Source organism: Purpureocillium takamizusanense, chromosome 2, assembly GCF_022605165.1.
Source record: "Purpureocillium takamizusanense chromosome 2, complete sequence".
NCBI classification, from domain to species: domain Eukaryota; kingdom Fungi; phylum Ascomycota; class Sordariomycetes; order Hypocreales; family Ophiocordycipitaceae; genus Purpureocillium; species Purpureocillium takamizusanense.
The window spans coordinates 4,002,659-4,026,860 of NC_063069.1; the positions used below are offsets into that span (position 1 = coordinate 4,002,659).

The 24,202-nt window shown below is 57.2% G+C and overlaps 10 protein-coding genes and 1 non-coding gene across 11 annotated transcripts; 8 read left to right on the forward strand and 3 right to left on the reverse strand.

Annotated features, from left to right (window-relative positions):
• Positions 1-209: 209 nt before the first annotated feature.
• On the reverse strand, positions 210-1,556 carry JDV02_003014 (uncharacterized protein; the record flags this gene model as incomplete). The annotated part of the gene is made up of 5 exons (XM_047984097.1): positions 210-505; positions 575-872; positions 946-1,091; positions 1,142-1,267; positions 1,322-1,556. The coding sequence occupies 5 exons, from the start codon at positions 1,554-1,556 to the stop codon at positions 210-212; spliced, it is 1,101 nt and encodes a 366-aa protein (XP_047840069.1).
• A 552-nt stretch (positions 1,557-2,108) lies between these two features.
• On the forward strand, positions 2,109-4,117 carry JDV02_003015 (uncharacterized protein; the record flags this gene model as incomplete). Its single annotated transcript, XM_047984098.1, has 8 exons — positions 2,109-2,258; positions 2,321-2,376; positions 2,435-2,562; positions 2,620-3,010; positions 3,070-3,319; positions 3,375-3,531; positions 3,585-3,831; positions 3,889-4,117. 8 exons carry the CDS (start codon positions 2,109-2,111, stop codon positions 4,115-4,117), a joined length of 1,608 nt encoding a protein of 535 aa, XP_047840070.1.
• Positions 4,118-6,584: 2,467 nt separating this feature from the next.
• Positions 6,585-6,953, forward strand: JDV02_003016 (uncharacterized protein; the record flags this gene model as incomplete). The annotated part of the gene is made up of 1 exon (XM_047984099.1): positions 6,585-6,953. The coding sequence occupies one exon, from the start codon at positions 6,585-6,587 to the stop codon at positions 6,951-6,953; it is 369 nt and encodes a 122-aa protein (XP_047840071.1).
• A 615-nt stretch (positions 6,954-7,568) lies between these two features.
• Positions 7,569-8,666, forward strand: JDV02_003017 (uncharacterized protein; the record flags this gene model as incomplete). The annotated part of the gene is made up of 1 exon (XM_047984100.1): positions 7,569-8,666. One exon carries the CDS (start codon positions 7,569-7,571, stop codon positions 8,664-8,666), a length of 1,098 nt encoding a protein of 365 aa, XP_047840072.1.
• A 928-nt stretch (positions 8,667-9,594) lies between these two features.
• JDV02_003018 (uncharacterized protein) lies at positions 9,595-10,602 on the forward strand (the record flags this gene model as incomplete). The annotated part of the gene is made up of 2 exons (XM_047984101.1): positions 9,595-9,705; positions 9,814-10,602. The coding sequence occupies 2 exons, from the start codon at positions 9,595-9,597 to the stop codon at positions 10,600-10,602; spliced, it is 900 nt and encodes a 299-aa protein (XP_047840073.1).
• Positions 10,603-11,886: 1,284 nt separating this feature from the next.
• JDV02_003019 (uncharacterized protein) lies at positions 11,887-14,010 on the forward strand. The gene has a single exon (XM_047984102.1). It carries the CDS (start codon positions 12,236-12,238, stop codon positions 13,739-13,741), a length of 1,506 nt encoding a protein of 501 aa, XP_047840074.1. The 5' UTR covers positions 11,887-12,235; the 3' UTR covers positions 13,742-14,010.
• On the reverse strand, positions 13,991-15,606 carry JDV02_003020 (uncharacterized protein). Its single transcript, XM_047984103.1, has one exon. It carries the CDS (start codon positions 15,409-15,411, stop codon positions 14,176-14,178), a length of 1,236 nt encoding a protein of 411 aa, XP_047840075.1. The 5' UTR covers positions 15,412-15,606; the 3' UTR covers positions 13,991-14,175.
• Positions 15,607-16,091: 485 nt separating this feature from the next.
• JDV02_003021 (Bacterial leucyl aminopeptidase) lies at positions 16,092-17,754 on the reverse strand (the record flags this gene model as incomplete). The annotated part of the gene is made up of 6 exons (XM_047984104.1): positions 16,092-16,336; positions 16,396-16,460; positions 16,539-16,964; positions 17,061-17,233; positions 17,329-17,492; positions 17,548-17,754. The coding sequence occupies 6 exons, from the start codon at positions 17,752-17,754 to the stop codon at positions 16,247-16,249; spliced, it is 1,125 nt and encodes a 374-aa protein (XP_047840076.1). The 3' UTR covers positions 16,092-16,246.
• Positions 17,755-19,956: 2,202 nt separating this feature from the next.
• On the forward strand, positions 19,957-22,140 carry JDV02_003022 (uncharacterized protein). Its single transcript, XM_047984105.1, has 4 exons — positions 19,957-20,125; positions 20,296-21,355; positions 21,426-21,621; positions 21,699-22,140. The coding sequence occupies exons 1-4, from the start codon at positions 20,062-20,064 to the stop codon at positions 22,029-22,031; spliced, it is 1,653 nt and encodes a 550-aa protein (XP_047840077.1). The 5' UTR covers positions 19,957-20,061; the 3' UTR covers positions 22,032-22,140.
• Positions 22,141-22,429: 289 nt separating this feature from the next.
• Positions 22,430-23,356, forward strand: JDV02_003023 (uncharacterized protein; the record flags this gene model as incomplete). The annotated part of the gene is made up of 1 exon (XM_047984106.1): positions 22,430-23,356. One exon carries the CDS (start codon positions 22,430-22,432, stop codon positions 23,354-23,356), a length of 927 nt encoding a protein of 308 aa, XP_047840078.1.
• Positions 23,357-24,096: 740 nt separating this feature from the next.
• Positions 24,097-24,168, forward strand: JDV02_003024. The gene has a single exon. It is a non-coding gene; the product is annotated as a tRNA-Asp (tRNA).
• Positions 24,169-24,202: the final 34 nt, after the last annotated feature.

The following is a 24,202-nucleotide window of genomic DNA, read 5'->3' on the forward strand; positions in this document are numbered from 1 at the left end:
AAATTCAGGATGGACCAATAGGGGGACGAGGTCATGTCGTGCCTCATTGGTCGTCACGATGTTGGTGATGATGGAAGGAAGGCGCGCATTGATCAATGTGCTCGTACGTTGGAAATCTGAGGATGACTTGGTTACAGTCACGTGTTACACGTGTATTCTTTCGTCACGTAACTCGAGAATCATCCATATCTATAAGTCTACCTCGACCTCTAATACCCGTAGTGGACTTCCTTCAACAGTGCCGCTGTGTCCTCTATAAACTCAAAGCTCTTTGACAATCCCCGCTGGGGATGGTTGTAATGGGCAAAGGCATGCGGGCTGCCCGCGTACCTCTTCATTGTGACCCGATTGCCCGCCTGCTGTAGCATGCGGCCATATGCTTCTCCTTCGTCCCGCTCGAGATCAAATTCGGCCGTGACGATATGCGCCGGCGACAAACCACCCATGCGCGGAGCCAACACTGGTGTCATGATCCACTCTTCATTCAGAATGCGCTCTTGCTCATCTGTCGCGGAGAGGTGACGCGGTCGTCAGAGGTGAATTGTTCATCGCTTCAGACTCTCATGGAACTCACCTGCGTCTTCGCCGAGCCAGTATTTGAGAAACCACTGCTCGCGCCCCAGCGGACCCCACGGGAGGTCTGCAAAAGACCGCGCGCTCTCATACGGACAATTATCTGGGGTCAACGCCTTGATCTTGGTGCTGCAGTATCTCATATCCGTGGCGGGAACAATCATCAGGTGAAGCTTTATATCAACGTTTTCGTCGCGCGCAAAGTGTGCGAGCACAGCGGACATGTGGCCGCCCGCTGAGAGCCCTCCGAATGAGACGCTCTTGGGGTCAACGTTAAGCGCCTCGGCATTCTCAATTGTCTGCGACATCACTGATGTTAGCGAACCAAACCCCGCCTTCCAGGGTGTGTGGACATCGACTTGCCCACTTCACCGCGTCCCAGCAGTCGTAGATGGCTGTTGGGAAGCGAAACTCCGGACCCATGCGATAATCTACGTCAATTACCTTGACGTTGGACTTGTTGCACATGTGTCTGCACCATGCCGCCTCCGAACCGAGTCCGCCCAAGACCCAACCGCCTGCATACAAGGTTAACACTGTACACCATGAAAGACTACGGGGAGCATACCGCCATGGAAATTGAGATGCACAGGAAATGGCCCTGGCCCGGCAGGAGAGTACACTCGAATGGGGATCTCTCCCGATGGCCGTGTCACGGGAATGCGTCTGTCTTCGACGTGAAACACCTCGGGGCCTATTCATAAAGTCAGCGTGGTAAATAGAGGCGACATCGGTAAAGCTTTCGCACCAGGGTAAGTCGGATACGAAAAGCTGTACTTGGCCGGGTCGAGCCGGTATTCTTCAATCGAGACCTCGTCTGCCCTGACCATTGAGCTCCCATGTTCGTTCCAGAGGGCCCTCCATTCAGGATCGAGGCCATCGTACTCCTTGTCAGTGACTGCCAGCCGTCCGGCCGTGTGCGAGATGTGTGTCTCAGCGGGTTCGACTACTGGGGCTGCAGCCGTCGTCGTCGTGGTTGCCATGGCTGCAAATCGATGGCCTCAATGCTACAGAACAAGACTGTGGCGTTCGATAAACAACCGCCGCAGTCCACACTACGCAGCAAGAGTCAGATAAAGCATCTTTATCACCAAGCAGTTCAACACCCTTGGCTGCCGATTCCGAACGCCGTTCTCGCCGAACGCATTCCCCGGCTTGATCACGCCGACGGCGCTCATTGGCGGCGTTCTCGCGGCCGATCGAGTACTCCACCGACGCCGTTTTGCCGGATCGGCCATCGGACGCCGCCTATGAGAGCGCAAATTCTCACCCCCGCGTTATCTCTCGCCCGCTCTCCCCAGACTCCGGGCCGGGGTTGAAGATGCAGGATCCACGCTTCCCCAGGTTCTGTTTAAAGGAAGCGTCGAGTCCTGTCTGTCATGCATCTCCACACGCGTCCTCATAGGCCGGAAAGAAAGGCTGCAGTCTGCTGAGCCTTGAAGAGATCCGCGTTTGTCAATTGCTCGGAGCATCGAGGCCTATGCTGACGGGGTGAACTCGCTTGGGTTCACGCGTGTTACCGATCAACCACCGGCATGGAGATTGAGTCTAAGACAGTGCCTGCGGCCGACACGGCCAGCATGGCCGAGCACGACGATGCGAAGAACGATACGGAGCAGTTTCGCGGCCTCAGACGTATCCCCGATAAACTGCCAGCGGTTGCGCTGCTTATTCTTGTCGTCGAGGTGAGCCGCCATCCATGAGAACGCAGTCGATTCTGGAGTCTGTTTATGCTAAGAACGACCAGCTCGGCGAGAGAGCAACCTATTTTGGTCTATCAGGCCCATTCCAAAACTACATTAAGTAGGCACATCATCGTCAATGCGCGCACAGCCAGAGTCACCAACTTACAAGACACAAGCAACCCGTATGCACCTGGGTCTGACCTCCCAGGAGCTTTGGGGAAGGGTCAAGCCGTGGCTACCGCGCTGGGAAACTTCTTCAAATTCTGGGCCTATGCTTCTACCGTGATTGGCGCCATCATCGCCGGTGCGCAGCAATGTGTCCCGTCCTTCATGTCGATGGGCCCAAGCTGACAGCAGACAGATCAATACCTCGGCAAGTACAAAGCCATTTTATGTGCATGCGGCGTTTACATCGTCGGACTCGTAATTCTCGTCGCCACTGCCTCTCCATCCGCCATCACAAATGGTGCGGGTTTGGGTGGACTCGTCGCCGCCATGGTTACGATTGGACTAGGCACGGGCGGCATCAAGGCCAACGTGACGCCCATGTGCGCCGAGCAATACCAAAACTCTCACCCGGTCCTGAAGACCCTCAAGTCAGGGGAACAGGTTATTGTTGACCCGGACCTGACGGTGCAGAGGCTGTTCATGTGGTTCTACTGGGTCGTCAATATTGGAGCTCTGTCACCTCTCATCACCGTCAACGTCGAGAAGCATCACTCTTTCTGGCTAGCATATTTAATACCTCTGATGTAAGAACGTTTGCTCACATGTCTCGTTCAGGTACGTGTACAGCGCTAATGGCCTGCAGCATTATCCTGTTATCTGCCGGCGTCTTCGTTTGGGGGCGAAAGAAGTACGTCAAGGTACCTCCGATGGGCTCTGCCATTCTCGATGCGTTTCGTACAGTGAGCATTGCAGTCAAGGAGAAAGGGTTCCATAATGCGCGTCCCTCTGTGCTGCTGGAGCGAGGGCATGCAGACAGATACCCCATCGCCAGGCAAGAGAGGTACACGGACTCATACGTCGGTGACGTCCAGCGTGGTCTGAAGAGCTGCAAGGTACACATTGGCAGAGCGAGCATTCATACACCCGACTGATGCTAACAAGCTTTAGATGTTTTTGTTTTTCCCATTCTATTTTATCTGCTGGAACCAGATGTGGAACAACCTCATATCTCAAGCCGGCACAATGGCTCTGCACGGAACGCCAAACGACCTGCTACAGAATCTCGATCCCATTGCGCTCTGTATCTTCATACCATTTCTAGACGGTTCGTTTTCCTGTAAACAAAGCCCATTTTTAGTGCGATACTGATTTCTTTAGTCGTTGTTTATCCCCTGCTGCGCAAGTACAAGATCGACTTTGACCCAGTCACCCGCATCTTCATGGGTTTCATGTTTGCGTCCTTTGCCATGATTTACGCCTGCGTCTTGCAGCACTACATTTACAACTCGCCACCAAAGAGCATACACGTTTGGATCCAGGCGCCCAGCTATGTCCTGGTGGCCTTCTCTGAGGCGTTCGTCATCATTACGGGCCTCGAGCTTGCCTTTACTCAGGCGCCGAAGAAGTATGTACAGCCAGCGTTCTGTCCAATATCGCAGCCGTGCTAACTCTGGTCGTCTAGCCTTCGGTCCGTCATTTCGGCGTTGTTCTGGTTGACTATTGCCGTGGCGGCGGCCATTTGCATCGCGCTCGGAGCCGTCTCGCAGGACCCCTACCTTGTGTGGATGTACGGATCATTAGCTATTGTAGGGTTTGTGGCGGGATGTCTGTTCTATATCTGCTTCTTTCCCGGCAGGAGAAGGTGGTCTCCGCGCGAGGAAGTGGTGATTGAGGGAACAGCACGTGAGTAACCCATTAGCAAGAAACGAATGTACATTGCCGTGTTTTCAGCTTTTCAATGCCGTTATGTAATGTCTTCAACTGCCCAGTCGATATGATGGAATTGCCCAAGGTCCTTGCACATGCCTCGTGCAGGGAACGGCTGCATACCACCCTCCGTGAGCGAGGTGCATCAGGAACTCTGCTGGCTTCAAATCATCAATTGGACTGCCCAATGTGGGGTCTGATCCGGGGACCGCCGAATGTGGCAGTTCGCCAAGCGCTTTGGCTTCGATTGGCGCGGGAATGCCGTTGCCAAGCCAGATCGCTACGCATGTCATGTTTGTACGTGACATCAGATACGTCAGAGACAGATTGCTGTCAGACATACATATCGATGAACGAGGCTCTGCTCGACGCAATAAGATCGACAAACTACAATGGATGTAACATGAAAATTCTGAGTCAGGGCCACATCGACCGATAGCGGACTCAACGTTTCGGTAAAAAGAGGGGCTTCACGTAGCAGCAGCCCGACTTTCCCTGCACGCGGCCCAACGAAACGTGAGCCGGCTTTGCTTTGTGCCGAGGGATCTACATGCCTTTACCAAGGGGTGGACTTCATCGGACCAGACGATACGTGCGCGGGGGCTTGAACGATCCAGTCAAGCGGTCGGCTCTGCCTGCCGGAAACGAGCCGATGTACTTGGACGAAAGAACCGAGGCACTCGGGCGCACGCCACCGACCGTAGCGGCATCTTCGTCGAGTGCTTCGCTGTGCGTGCATTCAATGGTCTGCCAGCCACCATGCCAACATGAATGCTCGCCTCACTTGAGTCCAGACCAGATTGACGCCCGCCGCCATCCAGTCGGGAGACCCTGGAGCGGTAATGGGTCACTTTGTGAGCCCCATGAACCCTACAGCAAAATAATTTTCACCCCATGCGGGACTTTACGGCGCGGCTGAGGCGCTAGTTTTTGAACCAACTACGTTGGTGAGGGGAAGAGATGCCGACGATCCCATCTTATCAATCTCTTGCCCTGGGCCCCTTGATTGATAAGATGGAGATTGATAAACCCCTGTCGTACCGTCGGCAACGGGCCCACCGCACATCCGAGAACAGCCGACAGGAAAAAATACTGTGCCTGAGCTGAGGTCTCACGTTACATTCGAAATTCATTCTGAAGAAAACGGTTCTCATGAAGTCTGTCAGTACCCAAATTGCGGGGGGCGGCGTTCGCTATGTGTAAGTGAATCTGAAGGCTCTGTATCGCTGGTTCAATGAGACCAGACGCCGAATAGAGAGTGCCGACCGTTGACCTCTAACACCAGGCATCTGAGCGCACCGTGGAAATGCTAGTCAAAGTTGGAGCAAAAGACCCTGCTCGTTCTTTTGCCTCACCAATTATAATTCAGAAAATGTCCATCAGGCTCGCCGGCAACGACCTTCCAAAAACGAGTGGGGAGTCAACACATCCTGTGGAGGGTGGGGACAGAAGTGGTCCCGCCAAACGATCATCTTCGCCGGCGAGACGGATCACTCCGAGAAATACGTGCCGTCGACGGTGGACCACTGCCCAGCAGACTCATTTTTATCTGCCCGTGAGTCTTCAGTCCCTACATAGCCGCCCTTGAAGTGTAGCATCAATATTAGTTTCTCAACGTGGTCTAGAAGAGCGTGCTGTATAAAACCGGCAATAAACGATCACACACAAGATGCTTGCTACAATAGCAACCTAGACCGTCGCACAGCACCCCGATCTGCCAACACGGTCTAGGGCAACGTGTCCGAACTCTCCACTCTCCCCGTCCGGGTGCCCCCATCCTCTAAATCACTCGTCACATGTGTGTTGCCACGCAGCTAGACGCAATGCAGGGTGCAACAACGAGCAGCAGGCGGGGAAGGGGAGGGACTGCTATGCTCAATACGGAGTTAGATCGTTCGATTTTTCCGTTCAAGGCTTTTTTCCAATCGTAAAGTTCAGGCAGCTGAACGCCCGTGGTGGATTCTGGTGCACTGAGACCATGGCTGGTTCGCCAAACGGTCCAGACAAATACCATGATTTCTTTATGTGGCTTGTCCAGCATGCTGAACGGCTCATGTGGCTGCAGCTCGCTGAGCTGGGATCGGAGACGTTGAAATAGGAAAGGGTGGGGGTGGGCGCCCCTGTATGCGTCAAGTGTCAACTCATGACAGTTATAAAGTCATACCGATAGACCTCAATCTAGAGCCCAAGTGCCAAGCATCAGAATTTTCTTCATCTTCGGTATTGATCTTACAAGGACGATACGTCTCAATATCCGAGGGTCCAGGTGCCATGGGGCTACACACGCGCCTTGGGCTGGCAGCAGCCATCACATGCTTCGCGGCTTGCTCACTGACTCTGGCAGACGCAGATCGACTAGAAGGCTACGGTGTGAACAGCTATGAGCCCCTCTGTGCTTACGTCTGTCATACGGCAGTGCCATCTCAAGTCGAATGCCCTGAGTTCGCCAACATGACCGCCGAGGAGCGCGCCGAGGCATCCCCAGGACCAGCATGCATCGCCGCTGACCCCTCGTACCTCACATCCGTCGCTTGGTGCATCAAGAATCGTTGCCAAGACGGAACTCTACCGTCAGCAATCCAAGAATTCTGGGAAACAAAGCTCATCTATGGGCAAGATGAGCCTGGTGTCGTACTCAAATACGCGACATACTTCGAAGCCCTCAGTCATGTCAACACGACAGTTCCGCCTTTGCCGAGGTCGCCTGACGAGACAATACTCAACCGTACCATATCTCTGACAGATGACGAGTATATTGGGTATCTGAATGCAGCTCTCTCCTATCATGACACTGCCCTAGCCGGATCTCATGGAATGTGAGTCCTCCTCCGTGCTTATGTCGCGTGCTTCCACAATATGTAGTCCACCGTGCTGACAGACATACCAAGGTTTCTGGTTCTGTTCTCGGGTATCGTTGTACCTATTGGCTTGACAGCCATCAGCATTCTTCCTTGGCCAGTCCGATGGACCAGCGCATTCAACGCATATTTTGTCGATCCACCAGTTTTTGGACGATACCATAGTGTGCCTGTGCTCAAGCTGGCTATGATACCGACTCGCGGGCAGGCCATATTCATCCTTTACATAATCTTCGTCAACATCCTTTCAAATTGTCTTGGGTTCCACCTGCGAACGCCAAATTCCTGGTTTCCGGATCAGTCAATCGAAATCACACGTTATATTGCGAACCGAGCTGGAGCTCTGTCTTTTGCAAACCTTCCCTTGGTGTTCCTCTATGGAGGGCGAAACAATCCGCTCCTTTGGCTGACGAACTGGTCATATGCAACCTATCTGCTAGCACATCGCTGGATTGCCACCATTGTTGCGCTGCAAGTCGCTTTGCATTCAACCATGTGGCTACATATCATGGTGAAGCAAGAGTCCTATGGGGAGGCACTGAAAGAGCCGTATTGGAGGTGGGGGATTGTGGGAACGATGGCCATGTGTCTCTTCATTCCGTTCTCAGTTCTTCCCATCCGCAGGCGTTGGTATGAGATATTCCTCATCGGCCACATTGTTCTTGCTATCCTAGCCATCGTCGGGTCCTACTGGCATATAGTCCATCTCTACAAACACCAGAGCGGATTCGATCTCTTCATCTACAGCACCATGGGAATATGGGGCTTCGACAGACTCATGCGCATGGCCAGAGCAACGAAAAATGGGGTCAAAAGGGCATACGTTAGCAAGGTGGATGACGAGTATATCCGAGTCGATATCCCGGGTGTTGAGGGCCATGGTTACTGCTTCGCGTACTTTCCGACGCTTTCTTGGAGGCCGTGGGAGAACCATCCTTTCTCCATCATCAACTATACTCGGAACCTACCGGATGAAGAAGGCTCGTCTACTCCAGCATCTTGTTCGGGCACGGAGTCCCCGTCGTCACCGGGTGCGGCCTCCCTTCAATCCTCGTTTGAAAAGTCCGTGGCCGTGCGGACCAAAGTCCCAGGTCATATTGCCACCCGCAATCGCCGGGATGGTGGCATCTCGATGTTCATGCGTGTGCAAAATGGCATGACCAAGAAGCTCGCCCGAATGGCGGGCGTGGTAACAGGCATACCCGTCCTTGTCGAGGGAAGCTACGGCCACGAGGGCAACACGTTCTTGCAGGGACACGACAGCAAGTTCGCGCCGAGCTTGAAGTACCCCAACACGCTGTGTATTGCTGGCGGCGCGGGTATTTCTGCTGTAATGCCGGCGCTGGGTCAGTGCCTGAGCATATACGGCAGAAAGGGGTCGACCAAGTTGTACTGGGGACTCCGTAGCAGGGAGCTCGTGGATGCCGTCGAGAGCAGCATCGTCGGTCCGGACGGCGAGACAGCCAACTGGGGGGAGATTGAGACACACATTTCGGTCGGCTCCAGGCTCAATGTGCGGCGAATCCTCGAGGAAGAGCTGGATCAGGTGTCTGCTGGCACCACGGTTATCGTCTGTGGGCCTTTGGCCATGTGTGACGAGGTGCGGTACACCGTCGCAGCACTGGCACGGCACGGCAAAGTGGTGCGACTTGTGGAGGAGAGCCTGCCATGGTAGACTGTCGGAGCGTTGGCTGGAGGGAGAAGAAAAGCGTTGTTTTAATGAGAGATAATGTTCAACGAAAACAGGCGTGTCATTGAGCAAGATTGTATTGGCTTCATTCGTCCTGCTTCCGTGAAACCTACATGTAAGCCTGGCATCACGACGAACATGAAAATTGCTCGCCCCTTCAGCTTGCGCGTGCCATTTATTCTTGGGCTCAATCTCGCGAATATAGGCGCTGGCTGGAGGTTGTTTCCAGGTTCAACTCGTCGCTCCCGGGTATACGCTACAGCCTTCGCTCCTTGCAGACAAGTATCGCCATACACTCCCCCATATGAAGTAAGCCGCGACGGTGCATTAGGTTTTAATGAACGGCGATTCAACTTCTTAAGACAGATTGGCCAAATTTTTAACAAATTCCTTAGCACCAATATGGCTCGCTGAGCCTCGTGCTCGAGAAGGCAGTGCAGGCACCTACATGTAGGCAGCCTGGCGCACCTCACGAAGCTCTTTAACATCACATTTGGCGATTCCGCTCCTGGCTTTCCTGATCACGGCATTTAATGCCATAATGCTTCAAAGCGCCAGTGAAGATGCTTAATACGCACCCTTGGCGTCATCTTCGTTGTCGATCGCGTTTGAGCTCGAGCAACTCACTGTTTTGTTCGATATAGAAACGTGGGGCGCCTGTGGAAACACCACGCATCATGACAGCACAAGCATGAGAACGTGATCGTCCCCCTGACGCGACGATGAAATCACTATCTAAAGGATCACTAGCTGTGGTCATCAAAAAACTCATAGCATGCGCATATAGAAGTAGAATAGCAATTGCTTTGTTTCATGTTACAATTGAACTCTCACAACGGATGCCTACGCCTTACCCGTCAGAGTCGATGATCCCAGCGAGCTCGCAGAATACCGACAGAACACCAACGTAAAAATGACAAAAGGACAGCCCGAGGTTGGTAACAAGCGGTTTGCCGACTTTGACTTGGGGGGAAAGACATTCATCGTCACGGGCGGTGCTCGCGGTCTAGGCCTAGCACTACATGTAGCTGAAGCCCTCGTTGAAGCGGGCGGTAGAGGTATGGAACGCCCCAGCCGCTGAAGCAATGAATGGCTAATCTCACAAGATGTACGATTCTAGTATACTGTCTAGACCGCGCAGAGCACCCCGACGAGGAGTGGGAGGCGGCACAGAGCCGAGTTGTTCCTGAATGGGGCGGCAAGCTTCAATGTTGTCTACCAGCAACAGGACGTGCTCGACACCAAGCACTTGCGGCAGACAATTGAGTCCATCGCCGACGAACACGAGGGCCTCCACGGGGTCACTGCAGCGGCAGGAATCCTGCAAATCACACCCGCCATCGACTATACGTCCGAAGACGCGGCCAAGATGCTCGCCACCAACTTCACTGCGGTGCTAGAGACGGCCTCGGCGGCAGCAGAGATGATATTCAAGTATAGGTGCCGCGGGAGCATTTGCCTCATCGCGAGCATGATGTCCGGCCTCATCGCCAACAAGGGCATGCTATCACCCGTATATAACTCCTCCAAGGCGGCCCTCATCCAACTGACGCGTAATCTCGCCATGGAGTGGAGCCACGAGCGGGATGACGGGAGCCCAGGGATCCGCGTCAACTCCATCAGTCTGGGCCACATCCGCACGCCCATGGTGGAGCAGACGTTTGCGGAGGAGCCGGAGCTGGAGGATCTTTGGAAGAGGGAGAACATGATGGGCTGGCTGGCCAAGACCGAGGAGTTCAAAGGCGCGGCTCTGTTTCTGCTGAGCAATGCCAGTAGCTTTATGACGGGCAGCAATCTCGTCATGGACGGGGGCCCACGGCGTGGTGAGAGAGTTTTGTTTCGTCTGTGTGGTGAGATGATGGATGCTCAGATCATCCGGGCCCGACTTGTGTTTGATGATAGCATTGGCAGTGTGTCTTGACATTTATGCTGAACAGTCCAGTCACACCCATTGACTGCGACGGCCGCCCCGCCGCAGGCTGCAGGTGCAACGCTTCGAATGCGCATGGTGTTTTCCCTGCTTTCGCGCAATCAGTACCAAAGCGTTAAACAAAACAGCTGCCTCCTGCGTCATGAGATGACACAGGCTGACGCGGCTCGCATCCGCATTGTTCTGGTGGCTTGAAGTTCCAAGTCCGTCCGAGCCCTACCATAGAGCCTCGTATGGGATGCCCCAGCTGTGCACAATGCACTTCCTGGGGAGGGCGCCGAGATCTCCAGCATTGTGATCCACTCAAGAGGCCGGGAGATGCCGTAGAGTCGCATTCGACCCGGCTTGGCTGCCTAAGGTTACGCGCGCACTCTTGGATCAATCGGGGGGCGAGATGGCCATCTCGCGTCAGCACGTATGCGCCTGAAGTGAGCAGGCTCTAACATTGGCTCATACGTATTTTCCTTTGCCTTATTACACTCTCGACAAGGCTCGACATTGGCCCACGGTTGCCGGCATGGTGGCGCCAGGGGATGTGTGATGAAGGAAACGTTCGGCCCGTTGGCGCGCGGTGGCGGCGGCCGCCAGTTTCGTCACCTTCAAATCGTCACCTTCAAACACGTCCACGTCCCTGAAGGAAGACCCTTCTTGTTGTTGCCACTTAATAAGGTGAGCAATATTTATGCCGTCTCCATGTCGGCATCCGACGACAAACCTGATATGTGTAGACAGGTCGGCACAACGCCGCAGCAGCTCATGGCCTTCAAGACAGTTGAGCGCCAGCTTCCGAGACGGGATTTGTGATTGCAGAGAGAACCCCCACCGACGCCTACCAAAATTAGCAGGCTTTCAAAGGCCCTTTCGTACTGAAAAGTGGTCCCATCCCACGTCGGACCAGACTCTGACTGTACTGGCCGCTGGCTGGTAAAAAGGGGGCGGAACGTCAGGTGGCTTTCGGTAGTAGGCTCGCGCCAGACGCCACACTCCCTCCGTTACGGGGTCGCCGAGGCGCCCGTCTCGCAGCCTGGCAGGGCACTCGGCACTGCCATTCCGAGCCATGGCTTGACAGGGGCCGCCCAAGCCGGGGGGCGTTTGGCGAGGTCCCACGCAGGCCGGGGCATCGTCCAGCGAGGTCTGGTGCTAGAAGTTTGATGAGGGATAAACGGCAAGGGCAGGCCGAGAGGGCGAGTTTGGGCCGATACGAAGCTGGCTCTTCGACGTGCAGTAGAGTAGCTGTCCCCGGATTGCCATCGTATTCCTGATGTGCTGCGTGTCCTTCTCTCGATGATTACTCTCTCGACTGCACGGCTGCGACACGGGCGCCACAAGGCATGACGACCAGAGTCGCAACGACGGAGGGTTCCTGTCTATTTTCTGCTCAGTAAAGGCTAAAGCGCATGTGGCGGTCGCCGCGGAGATCTCTGCCGGACTTGCTCGTCACTCACCGCTGACTCAATTTGACATCAACCCCCCGACTCGACTCGACAAGGCCTCTCTATTCAGCAGTCTCAATTCAACGAACCACGACTGCGTGTGCTGCACGGCAATGGTCACGATCAGGGCGCAGCAGTTGCACTTATAACGACATTTCCTTCCTTCAGCCCTACCCCGACCCCGTCACACCATGGTGCGTGCACTGCCCGGTGCGGCGGCGGGGACACCAGCCCATGACGATACGGCCATTGAGGCAGTGCTCGACAGCCCTGCCGGCAGCCAAGTCGACGACGACCGCCCACAGACCGCAGCGGCTTCCCTCGCCATGGATGGCGCGACGGCCCGTCCCTCCCCCTGCGGCGGCGGCAGCAACGTTGGTGGTGACGGCAATGGGCGGCCCGTGACGACGCTCGCCAGGGACAAGCACGGCCGGTTCGACTTCGTCCGTGGCTCGCGCCTCATCAACAACCTGCCCTTCATCGTGGGCTTCATGGAGCTCGGCAACGCGGGGGACTTTGCCGCCAACGTCTGGAACGATGTTCCCGTGCCCATCTACGCCATCGTCTTCATGGCCATTGGCGGCGTCGTCGCCGGCGCGCTCAGCGTCTTTGCTTTTCGCGACGCCTTCGTGTCGTGCCGCAATGTCCTGTTCCTGCGCCTGCAGAGGCGGGCGATCGAGGCCGAGAGGCAGCGGCGCGTCCAGCGCGGCGAGTCGCTTCTCGACATGGACGTCTACCGGGCTGTCACGTTCCGCGAGTTCGGCAGCGAGACCATCGCCCGCTGGTTCATGGACATGCTGTTGGGTTTCGGTGCCGTCCTCATCTGCATCGGCACTTTCATGGCCATCGGAGGCGCCAACTACGATGTCTGGTTCGCGAGTAACCTGCTCTCGGGATACATCGGCAACGCACCCATCGCCCTCTACGGCCTCGTCAACTCGGGCTGGTGCGGGTACATCTTCCTCAAGGCCCAACATCACATCGCGGCGACTGCCGGACCCCTCAAGGGATCCCGGGCGGCGGCTCTCATCAAGCGGCGCAGTCGCAACGTCCAAACATTCTGCGTCATCAACGGCACGGCGACGATACTGGGCGGCGTCGGCTCGATGATCACAGCCACGCGATGGTGGGGATACGTAATCCTCATCCCTGTCATAATGTCATCCGTCTTCTGCAACGTCTGGTGGCGTCGCCGCGTTGGTTACACCCGCGCGTGGGCGAAGCCGACCCCGTTCCCAGCCCTGTCTCCCAGCAAACTTGTGGCGGACCTCGAGTTCGCAGCCCGCGCCGAGGTGACCATCCGCGAGAACCGGGATAACCCTCTGCAACAGTTCGTCGCCGACCCGGCCTCCCTGCCAGACGTTGTGGCTTTCCTGGAGTGTCACGACCTGTTCGACGACTTTTGCCTGCGCGTCGTCTCCTCGGTGCCCGACGCGCGCAGCGCCCTGGGCGGGTCCCAACCGACTTGCAACGAGCTTCATATCGGAGTAGGCGAGATCTTGGCCCTGGACAAGGCACTCCACGCCCAACTGCTCGACGCGGCGCAGGGTTGCTTCCGGGAGCTGGGAGCAGAGCACTTCCGCAACCGCGAGCGTTACACTGCCGAGCTGCTGGGCACGTACTACCTCGTTGCTGGCAATGTAGACTTTGACGGCATCGAAGACGCGGGCGGGGCGACCGAATCGAGCGAGAAATAATATCTTTGTTTAAATAGGAGACTTGTACCGGTTTAAATCTACACGGTGATTGGGGCTATAAATGACGGCATCAATACATAGGAGCGAGCCAACATGTTTGGCATCATAGTCCGCAGGGCGCTTGGGCATGCTACGTACTACAATCTGCTTCATTAGCTTATCCTTGCATTAAACAACTACTCAGAAAGGCATCTAGGCAGAGCGTTGAAATAACTGAGATTTTTATTACAGAACAAGGTCAATATTTTGCCAATACACTACATCTAGCCATAGTCGGCGTCGTCTGTCCGGGAACATCTCCATGACGCTATCCACATTAAGAGTTGTGGCCGATGGACCCCCAGTGTCGTGTCCTCTTCACCTATTCCCCTGTCCTATCTCTCGGTCCAAGTTCGCGATCCAACCTCGCACCAGTCATGCCACGTCTCCCTCCCTTATTCGGGCGGCGGCCCGGGGGGCATCATATCCGCCATGGCCTGCGCGCCGTCGTCAGTGAAGAAGAAGACCCTACTATTGTCCCACGTCTCATGCGCCGCCACGCTCGACCGCGCAAACATCTTGCCGTCGAACTCGGCCACGAGCGGCAGCAGTGCCTCTTGGAGCTTGCCGGTGCTGTCATCGCCGCCGCTGCCGCCGTTGCACTGCTCCCACGCCTTGCCAATGGCCGCCGCGATGTCGAGAGAGTCCCACAGCGCCAGGTTGACGCCCTCGCCCGCCCAGGGCATCATGAGGTGCGCGGCGTCGCCGATGATGGACACGCCCGGCTGGGCCTCCCACTTGTGGTCCAGGGGCAGCATGTACAGGGGCTTGAGAGGCGGGACCTTGCCCTCGAGGGCGTCCTCCTCGCGGCAGGCCGCCTCCAGCAGTGCCTTTGTGCGCTCACTCCAAGTCCCGAAAAGCTTATCGTCGCTCATCATCATGTCCTCAAATTCTTTCGGACTAAGGCCCGTAGTCCGGTCTTGGATGGCGTGCTCGTCGCCGCCGCTGACAATGGCGTATAGCCAGATAGAGTCTCTGAGACTCCGGTGCGTAAAGAGGCCGTTGTGGTTCGCGAGGATGGCGCAGGATCCCTTGCCCACGAGGGAGGATAGCTCTGGATGTCGTGTGCTCGCCTCGAGGACCCGTAGCGTAGATAAGCTGACGCCGCCGTATTGCGGCTTCACATCCGTCACCAGCGGGCGGACCCTTGACCATGCGCCATCGGCGCCGACAACGAAATCGTGCTGAAAGGTGCCGCGGTCGCCAAAGTCGAGAGCAATCCTACCAGTCGCGGTTCTCCTCGCCGACTCCAGTTTGTGTCCCCATCGGATGTTCTCCTGGGGCACCGCCGAGAGTAGCAGGTCCGCCAGCAGGCTGCGGGCTATTTCAGGGCGGTACTCCTGCCCGCCGTCATATCGGTACGTGATCTTCGCCTTCTCACCATTCATCACGAGCATGCTCGGAGCGCAGTCGCTCGTCAGCGGCAGGAACCGGTCCCACAGGCCGCACGCGCGGATGGCGGCGAGGCCGGACTCCTCGTGCAGGTCGAGCATGCCCGAGGGCATCGCCGTGGCATCCTTGGAAGGGGGCTCGCGGAGCTCGTAGATTGTAAAGTGGATGCCCTGCTTGTGAAGCAGGACGCCGAGGCAGAGGCCAGCGGGGCCGCCCCCAACGATGGCGATGCTGGCCATCTTGTGCGACACTTGGCTTGTTTCTTGTTTCCAAGTTTAAAGTTGGGCTGCTTATCCTGAGATGCAAGGATGCAAGGGAAATCTGGTGGCTGGAGTGCTGGAGGTGACACAAGCTGCTGTCAGGCGCGTGTGGTTCCAGACTGCGGCCGTTTGGCCAGAACGACGCGTCTTTATACCATCCATGTTGCCGTTGTTGGTTGCGAACCACTCGGCACCGCTGATTGTTTGCGGTCCCGGGTTTCTCATCTGGTCCGTGTACCCGACAATGGCCATCACCGCTGCCGAAAAAGAGTGCCCAAAGTACGTAACGAGAGACGCGCCGTTCCATTGACGACGCCTGGCGGCCACACTATGTATGCTTCGGCCACGCTAGGTTTTTTTCAGCGTCGTCCCCGCCTCCGACTCGGTCCCGAAATCAATGTCTTCAGCGGGACGCTAGTCAGCCAGGCCTAGTACTGCCTGTGGAAATATTGTGTGAACCGGAATCACACGGCTGACAGCACCCGAGTCACAAGACGCAACTGACAACGCCCTTATCACATAAATACTTCGTACAGTCTGCAGGATTCATGTTACACAGTTGGCTGCACATGAGAAAGCTCAATCTGGGGAATGGGAGCTGCATACTCTCATCAATGAATTTCTAGGGCATCTTGTTCGGGTTGGTCGCTGCAAGAGGCCCTACATCAAATATAGCTACATGTACGCTCGCTTTCAGAAAAAACACACACTATATCAGCAGCGATGCGACTCCTCTGCGGGTCGTCAAGACTAGACCGATGACAGACCGACCGACCAGTGTCGCAAATTGCTCCATGTATAAGGGCAGCGAACTTCACCCCACGACATACGAAGCCTCTACCAGGAAGCCAATCGTGAGCTTCACGTGGCGGTGCACGGCAGACCAGTCAATCTTCTCGAGAGACTGTTCATATTGTCAGCGCGGGTACTACTTCCGATTGAACCTGCGTAAGCTGGACTCACATCTCGAGACGAATGGATGTTGGGGTTCATGGCGTCGAATGTGTCCTCGCCAACAAAAGCCGAAGCTACGACCAGCCGTCAGTAAACAAGGACGCTTTACACAACAGTACGTGTCTCAGCCCTGCCGGCTTGCATGAACTTACGGAAGCCATTGGAGCGGCCGCTCGCGTGATCGGAGCAGCCGTAGCCGCACCGCGACGTAGACGGCTCAAGGCCCGTGTACTGCTTGACAATCGTACGCACGTACGTCGTCAGCGGCACGTCCACGTTGTCGGTGAAGACGGCCGGCCTCTTGTTCGGGGAGTACCCCGTCATGTCCTGGTTGAGGAACGCGGTGACCTTTTTGCCCGTCTGCTTGTAGTTGGCGTACACCTCCTTGGAGCCCAGGAGCCCGCCCTCCTCGCCCGCGTACCAGTGGAACTCGAGCGTGTTCTTGGGCTTGATGCCGCTGCTGGCGATGACGCGCAGCGCCTCGAGGATGGTGACGGAGCCAGACCCGTTGTCGTCGGCGCCGGGGGAGCGCGCGCTGGGCGACCCAACGGTCGAGTCCATGTGCGCGCCGACAATCACTACATCCGGTTCAGTCAGATGTTGTCGCAGCATGACGTAGCAATATCTGATGCTTTCGCGCTACGTCAGAGAAGTTTGGGAGTTGAGTCACGCACCGAGGTTGGACGACTCGCCGGGCAGCTGCGCAATGATGGAGGGTTGATTAAAGCGATGCTTGAACTGCTTCACCGTGATTGCGGAGTTGGCCGCGGCCGTCTTCTTGACTTGATCAAACAGCCAGTTTGACGCTTCCAAGCCCGTCGACGACTGGTAGTGACGAGTGTGAAAGCTTCCAAAGCAAGACTGGTCAGTCACGACTCACTCCTCTTCCAACATGAAACGTCCATGGTTTATCTTTCAGGTAGAGAATGCACATGCACTTACCTGGTCAAGGACTTCAGCCAGCTCTGAGGCCCATTTGTGTTGGACTGTGAAATGAGCTTGTTCGCCTCCTCGACATGCTGCGGTCCACTCGGGTACGTCGCGGCAATCTTCGCCAGCGATGCCGATCCCGTCTGGCCAGACAGGACCGCGAGAACTTCCTTGTCCTGAACAAAGGTGAGTCCATGGCGGTCTCCAACACGAGCTTTGAAGCGTACATACCTCGACGTCAGTGATGTCGATAAATGTGATGCCTTTGGAGGTAAACTTGCTCCAAAAGTCCTTCTCGTCAACCCACTGGCCCGGGTCCTGCTCCGACGTCTTGACAAGACGGAGGGAGCCTCGGCCAGGCGCAACGCTCCCCGCCGGGGCGGCAAAAGCGAGGGGGCAGCTCGCCGCTAGGACGACAAGGGCAGCGTTGACGTGCATGATGGGTATGGCTCGACACTCTTTAATGTTCTTGTGGGCTGCTCAGGGCTGTTCCTACAAGCTGTCCACTTCGCAACCCGGGAAAATCGCTCGCTCTTATACCGCCCCGATCTTATCATCAACACGAAGGCATCACTTCCCTGTTTTCCTGGTTCTGGTTGAGACAGACCTCTTCCTGCCCGAGCTGCCTCCTTGGGCGCTGGGCACACGGAGCGATGTCATGGTGTCATTGTCCGCAGTGAGTGCGCGACATACTAACCCAGTCAGTAGCAGGTTAAGAGTAGGCCTCGCGCATATGGCATCTCTTCGGAGCAATCATAAACATTCGGCAGGACGTCTTAAGCTTAATCTATGGGCGGGTACGCGGATCTTGGGGACAGCTGCCCGATCGAGTATAGGGGCAGGCACTGGTGAAGCTTGGCCGCCTGCTCAACGGGGTAGCTGGCGTACACATGAACCATGGTTTCAGGCCGCAGCCGGGCCTGTAGGGAGGTGATTGTGTCGGCTTGGAAGGGCACCAGGACCGATGATGTCCGTATCGTCGTAGGAGAGAGGCGTGCCATCCGCCGCGGGATCGGGCAGGAGGCTGAATAGAATGCACGCTGAGCTGCACCCCACGGCCGAGAGCGGCAGTTGGGCGGGTTTGAACCAGACGATACGGAGCCCCCGCAGATTGAAACGGCCGTGTGCATGATCCACTGACCTGGAGCTGTAGTGACGACACGGCTGGGGGGGCTGATAGTAGAGCGAGATGTGCCAATGGGGAGGATTGCGAGTCGAGTCGCGCAAGCATGTTTCTCTGCCCGCACTATACAGAACTCGAAGACCTGCCGTCACATTAACTTCCCACACAAGGACTTGACGGCGGCCGACATGTAGCAAGTCTGAGGACGCAATCTTCGGGTCATGGTATCGACGGAGTTGCTCGGCATCATGAACCGGGAACGTCTGGTGCTCTGCGGGCTTGGGATCCACCTCGGCGTGTTGGACGCACCTTTGATCCGGTCTCAAGTAAAGGCGAGTAAACACAACGACGCTGATTAGGTAGCAAGCGAACTTGGCACATCACCAGACCGCCTGTGCCGTGACCAGCATGGACTGTCCTGCGCTCACCAAAGCCGAGGCCCCCCTCCCTCCACCATTTTGCATCCGATCAAGAGCAAGACACGTTTCCTCGCTTAATTTCGACAAGGTCTGTGTGTTGGCCATCAATGCCGAGAGGCGGCGGTCCTGCGGGCCCGCATTGACGCTCGGATTTCGCCTGTGCTCTACTGCGTGGCGCAGGGCTCGCAGCACAACCCGGTCGTGACATCTGCGAGATGGGATCGATTAATGCATGACCACTGCGCGTGCTTTTGGTATTTCTGGTAGGCAACGTCGCGTGATGCACGCGCACATACCGCACATACAGTAACAAGCCTGGCTGGCTGGCTGTCCTGGGCTCGCGACATGAATGAAAAGACGAAACCCGATGTCGCCAGCGAGGGGCCTGGCACTAACAGAGTCCTCGCACCCCAAGTGAACTGGCTGGCGCAACCCCCCCGGCGCAGCTCGCTTGTTGGGACTAAAGCTCGCTGCCTGTTGGCAAAAGAGGTCTCTTTTGGTGCCAGTTGGGCGGTTGTCGTGGGGTTGTGGCTTCGAGCCTCGCTGTGAATTCGCGACCCAAGAGCCAACGGTCGGTCGAGCACCAAATGAAATATTGCCAATGAGGCGCCCGACTCGCTTCTTCTATCTGCAGAGAGAGCGCCACGGTTGTTGGGTCCTCTGTGCTGCTGCATGTGCCAGCCAGCCCCAATATTTGTTTCTCGCAAGGGCATGCCCTCATGAAGAATGCCAGACCGACGCCCACGCCCAACGCCTTACCAATCGCCGCATGCCAGAGACAACGCCAAAACGATACATCAAATGACCTAGGCTTTGATGCGGGCCTAAGAACAGCCGTTGTCGCGTTGGTGGCCCTGTTATAAATCAGTCAGGGCCGGTCAGTCTTTCGCGAGGGGTGTTGATGGGGGGCTCCTTGATCGCCGCCCCGGAGCAACTCCCCGTCGACATTAGCCGCACGGGAAGCCGGCCGGTAACTAACTTATTCCCCAGACAGAGCGGAACAGTTGCGAGTGCCGCCTGCCTCCGCTCGAGATTGCGGGGTAAATCGCACGGGGGGTGGCACAACCGGCGCGGAGCCGAGGCACACTCAACGCGCTGGGCGCCGTTTAAAGAAAGCTGCGAAACAGCAGACATTGCAGGCTGGGGGGAGCTGCCAGCCTCGGTCCAGATTGAAGCTGTCGAGGAGGTTTCACTACCGTCAAGATGATATACGGGAAAGCCGATGAGGTCCAGGTTCCGAACCTGGATCTTTTGACCTTTTTGTTCGGTATGTTGGGACCCCCCTGATGATGACCTGGTACACTGGATACGGTAACTACTGGGTGACACAATGTCTCCATTGTTGATACCTGTGTGCCCTTTTCTCTCAACTTTTTGTTCCCTATCCGTCGTGTCTCTTGATCATTCCGCTCTGATGAAGCTTACCACATGAACAAGATTACGAGTCGTCCCGGGCCAAGGCGTCGACGCCGCTCTTCGCCGAGGCGCACGACCCCAGCGCCGTCATCACCACGACACGAGCTCGTCACCTCGCGACTGCGTTTGCGCACTTCCTGCGGCACAACTATGGCATCGGCGCGTCCGGGCCGGCGCGCGATGTCGTCGTCACCGTCTCGAGCGGACAGTCGGCCCTCCCCTGCCTCTTCTATGGCGTCATCGCCGCCGAGGGCATCTACTCGGCCGCGTCCGCCGCCGGCACGCCCAAGGATCTCGCGCGACAGATCGCCGACGGGCCGGGACAGCTGCTCGTCTGCAGCGCCGACGTCAAGCCGCAGGCCCTCGAGGCGGCGAGGCTCGCGGGCCTGTCGGAGCGCAACGTCCTCGTCCTGACGTCGCACCCGCGCGTCTCCCTCGAGAGCGCCGACGGCCGCGTGCGCTGTGACTTCGAGAACCATCTGCCGTGGAAGCGCATCACGGACCCGCGCGAGCTCGCGGACCGCACCATCTGCATCCTGTACTCGTCCGGGACGACGGGCCTGCCCAAGGGCGTGCTCGTGTCGCACGCCAACGTCGTGTCCGAGTCGTATCTCACGGGACACCTGAACCGCCCCGTCACCGAAACGTGGACCGACTACACGCCGCGCACCATGGCGCACCTGCCGACGGCGCACATTGCCGGCGTGCAGGGCTACTTCATCAACCCCGTCTTCGAGGGCTCGCTCGTCTTCTGGATGCCCGGCTTCAAGCTCGACGACTTTGTGCGCTACGTCGAGGAGCTGCACATCACCATGTTATTTACCGTGCCGCCCATCTACGCCGCGATTGCGAAGCACCCGGCCGTCAAGAAGCAGTTCTCGCGCGTGCGCATGGCCATTGGCGGTGCGGCCCCGCTGAGCAAGGAGATTCAGGTGGCGGCGAGCGAGAAGATACACCCCGACGCCACGGTGACGCAGGTATGGGGGTTGAGCGAGACGACGGGAGCCATTACACATACGAAGCCGGGTCGCAAGGACACGGTGGGCAGCTTGAGTCCGCTGATGCCCAACATTACTCTGCGGTGAGACTCTATTGCCTGCCTTTCATGCAGAGGCCGTGCAACGCTCGCTCAGTTGCTGACTTGACTCCAGACTCGTCGACGACGACGGCAAGGACGTGGCTCCAGGGCAACCAGGCGAGGCGCTGGTCAAGGGGCCCATGATCACAAAGGGCTACCACAACAACCCCGAGGCCAACAAGAACTCTTTTACCGACGACGGCTGGTTCCGCACCGGCGACATCATTCGCATGGAGGGCGACCTGCTATACATAGTTGACCGCAAAAAGGTGAGTCCCGGATCATGAACTGCCTCCCCACGATTTAGAGAGTCTGGGAGCAGCAACTGACGCCCGACCTCATCCAGGAACTCATCAAGTACAAGGGCCTGCAGGTCGCGCCCGCTGAGCTCGAGGGCGTGTTGCTGGCACACCCGGCCGTCGCCGACGCGGCCGTCATTGGCGTCCCCTATGACGATACGGAGGCGCCGCGCGCGTACGTAGTGCTCGCGCCGCCGGCCCGAGGCAAATTGTCCGAGGCAGACATCGCGGCGTACGTCAAGAGCCAGGTCTCGAGCTACAAGCAGCTGCGCGGCGGCGTCAAGCTCGTGGACGCGGTGCCGAGAAGCGCAGCCGGCAAGATTCTGCGCAAGGAGCTGCGCGAAGTGGTACGTCGGGAAATGCAGGATTCCAAGCTATGAAGGGGTTTGCACTCTGTAGAGGGTGGCGCTCGGGATCCATGTTTCGTTGGGAGCTGGCCCGAGGGGGGGATATTGCATGTGGTGTATGTGTGTAGATACTGTATTTACTGGGAGCATTTTTCTGCGTTCCAACATAGCAAGTCGCGTTCTTTGGGGCGGACGAGTTGCGGACCTGGACACAATTGGACTGAAATACATACATAGGGATGACATGCGGCGAGGCGCGCCCTTGGTGCGATGATGATGTTTCCCCTCACCTCCAGCGACGATATAACATTGAAATCGCACACGGTCGCCATCCAGCCTCCAACGCACATAGCACGGCTTTCGCTATCTGGAACGCAACCGTCGGCGCAGATACTCGTATTCCGCAGGCACATCTTCAACCTCCATCTTCGATGCCTCGCCAGCTCGCCGTCCTCGGCAGCCAGGCCGCCTACCCAACTCTCGGCAGGCCCTGCTCCGGCTTCCTCTTGATCTGGGATGAGCTCACCATCGTGCTCGACCTCGGCTACGGAACTCTTCAGCCGCTTCTCGCGCGGGGCGTCCAACCGCACGCCATCGACGCAGTTGTTGTGACGCACGAGCATCCGGACCACTGGCTCGACCTACACGCCCTGCTGCGGCTGCTCTACTACGGGCCATCGCCACAGGTACCGTCTACGTCGAAGGCGGCAGGGAACTCGGGACAGGAAGAGCACCGAGCCGACAAGAAGAGGAAGCTCAGTCTGTACTGCACAAGCGGCGTGATCGAACAGCTCGCCCATCTAGAGCCAGACCTGCCACTGGATGCCATCGCAGAGGTGCACATCCTCACCCATCGCTGTACCTATACCATCGGCACCTCTTTGCAGCTGACGGGCCTCCTCTTGCCTCACTGGGTCCCCAACATTGGCGTCCGTCTAGCTCTGCTCCCCGACGACGGCGACGCGCCGCCAGGGCAAGCCCATCAGCAGGATGACACCAGCGGCGGCACAGGCAACAGCAGCACCTCGGACTCGCGCGCTATTCTTGCCTACACCGGCGACACGGGGCCCTCGCCCTTGCTCGCGGAACTTGGCCGAGACGCGCGCGTCTTCATCGTGGACGCCACGGACCGGCCCGGCGAGGCGGACAGACCTCCCACGGAGCGGTTCCTGATGACGGCGTCCGAGGCGGGTCGCTGCGCCGCCGAGGCGAGGGCCGGGATGTTGCTCCTGACGCACTTCTGGCCGGGGAACGACTCGGCTGCGGCGGTTCTCAGGGCGCGGACGGGGTTTGGGGGCGAGGTGTTGGCCGCGGAGCCGGGGATGGTATTCGACATGCCAGGCTCGGCAGGGCCTTGACTAGACGCGCGGATGCAACATGACGCTATCCAACACGGTTCCTTCATGGTGCGCGACACCTTGACTAGACGCGCGGGTGCAACATGACGCTATCCAACACGGTTCCTTGATAGTGTGCGACCCCTTGACTTTCCCAGCTCTCGTCGCGAACCAACCGATATGCAGAAACGCAGCTGCATGAAGACGTTGGTGACATGTTCATGCCGTGTGATGAAGAGAGCGAACCAACCAAGACGGAGCAGAGCCGGGGGGGGGGGGGGCCTACTGTGCCGAGGCCAGACGACGGTTGAGAAAGACGGACGGCTCCAGCTGAGGACAGGCGACGGCTTTTGTGAACGGCGCTGCAAATCCGTACAGCCAGCAGTCTCGTGAGATACCCTGGACCAGGAGATTCCATTGTGAACATGGAAGCTGTGACGCCAGCCAGTCTTAATTTTTCTAGTGACTTAAAGACTTGGTCATGACGAACATATAGTGCCATTTTTGTATGGCTTCCTATAGACCGAAACCTGGAGAAATACAACGAGTGCGTGAAATGTCATCTCTATAGTCCTGCCTGCTTTAAAGGAGACAGCGGCATCAAGAATATCCCACTCTAGGTGGTTCGGCTCCTGACCCACTAGATGTGATGGGAAGAAAATCTTGTGGGATCCACCGTACCCTTCCTATACCAAAATAACGCTCCGACCTTCAACGAGCCAACCATCACTCGCTACGACGGCTGTCAACAGCCGCTTGAGTCTTCCGTAGTATAGTGGTCAGTATGCAAGCTTGTCACGCTTGAGACCCGGGTTCAATTCCCGGCGGGAGAGCATCCGCCTCTGGCTTCATTTTTTGCCATCTCTC

What these genes read in the sequence shown, in the direction of transcription:
- JDV02_003022 (XM_047984105.1), top strand. Translation starts at nt 20,062, where the DNA reads ATGATATACGGGAAAGCCGATGAGGTCCAGGTTCCGAACCTGGATCTT. An exon ending in TCTTTTGACCTTTTTGTTCG is followed by an intron (nt 20,126 to 20,295) that starts GTATGTTGGGAC and finishes CACATGAACAAG; the next exon opens with ATTACGAGTCGTCCCGGGCC. An exon ending in ACATAGTTGACCGCAAAAAG is followed by an intron (nt 21,622 to 21,698) that starts GTGAGTCCCGGA and finishes GACCTCATCCAG; the next exon opens with GAACTCATCAAGTACAAGGG.
- JDV02_003020 (XM_047984103.1), bottom strand. Translation starts at nt 15,411, where the DNA reads ATGGCCAGCATCGCCATCGTTGGGGGCGGCCCCGCTGGCCTCTGCCTC.
- JDV02_003019 (XM_047984102.1), top strand. Translation starts at nt 12,236, where the DNA reads ATGGTGCGTGCACTGCCCGGTGCGGCGGCGGGGACACCAGCCCATGAC.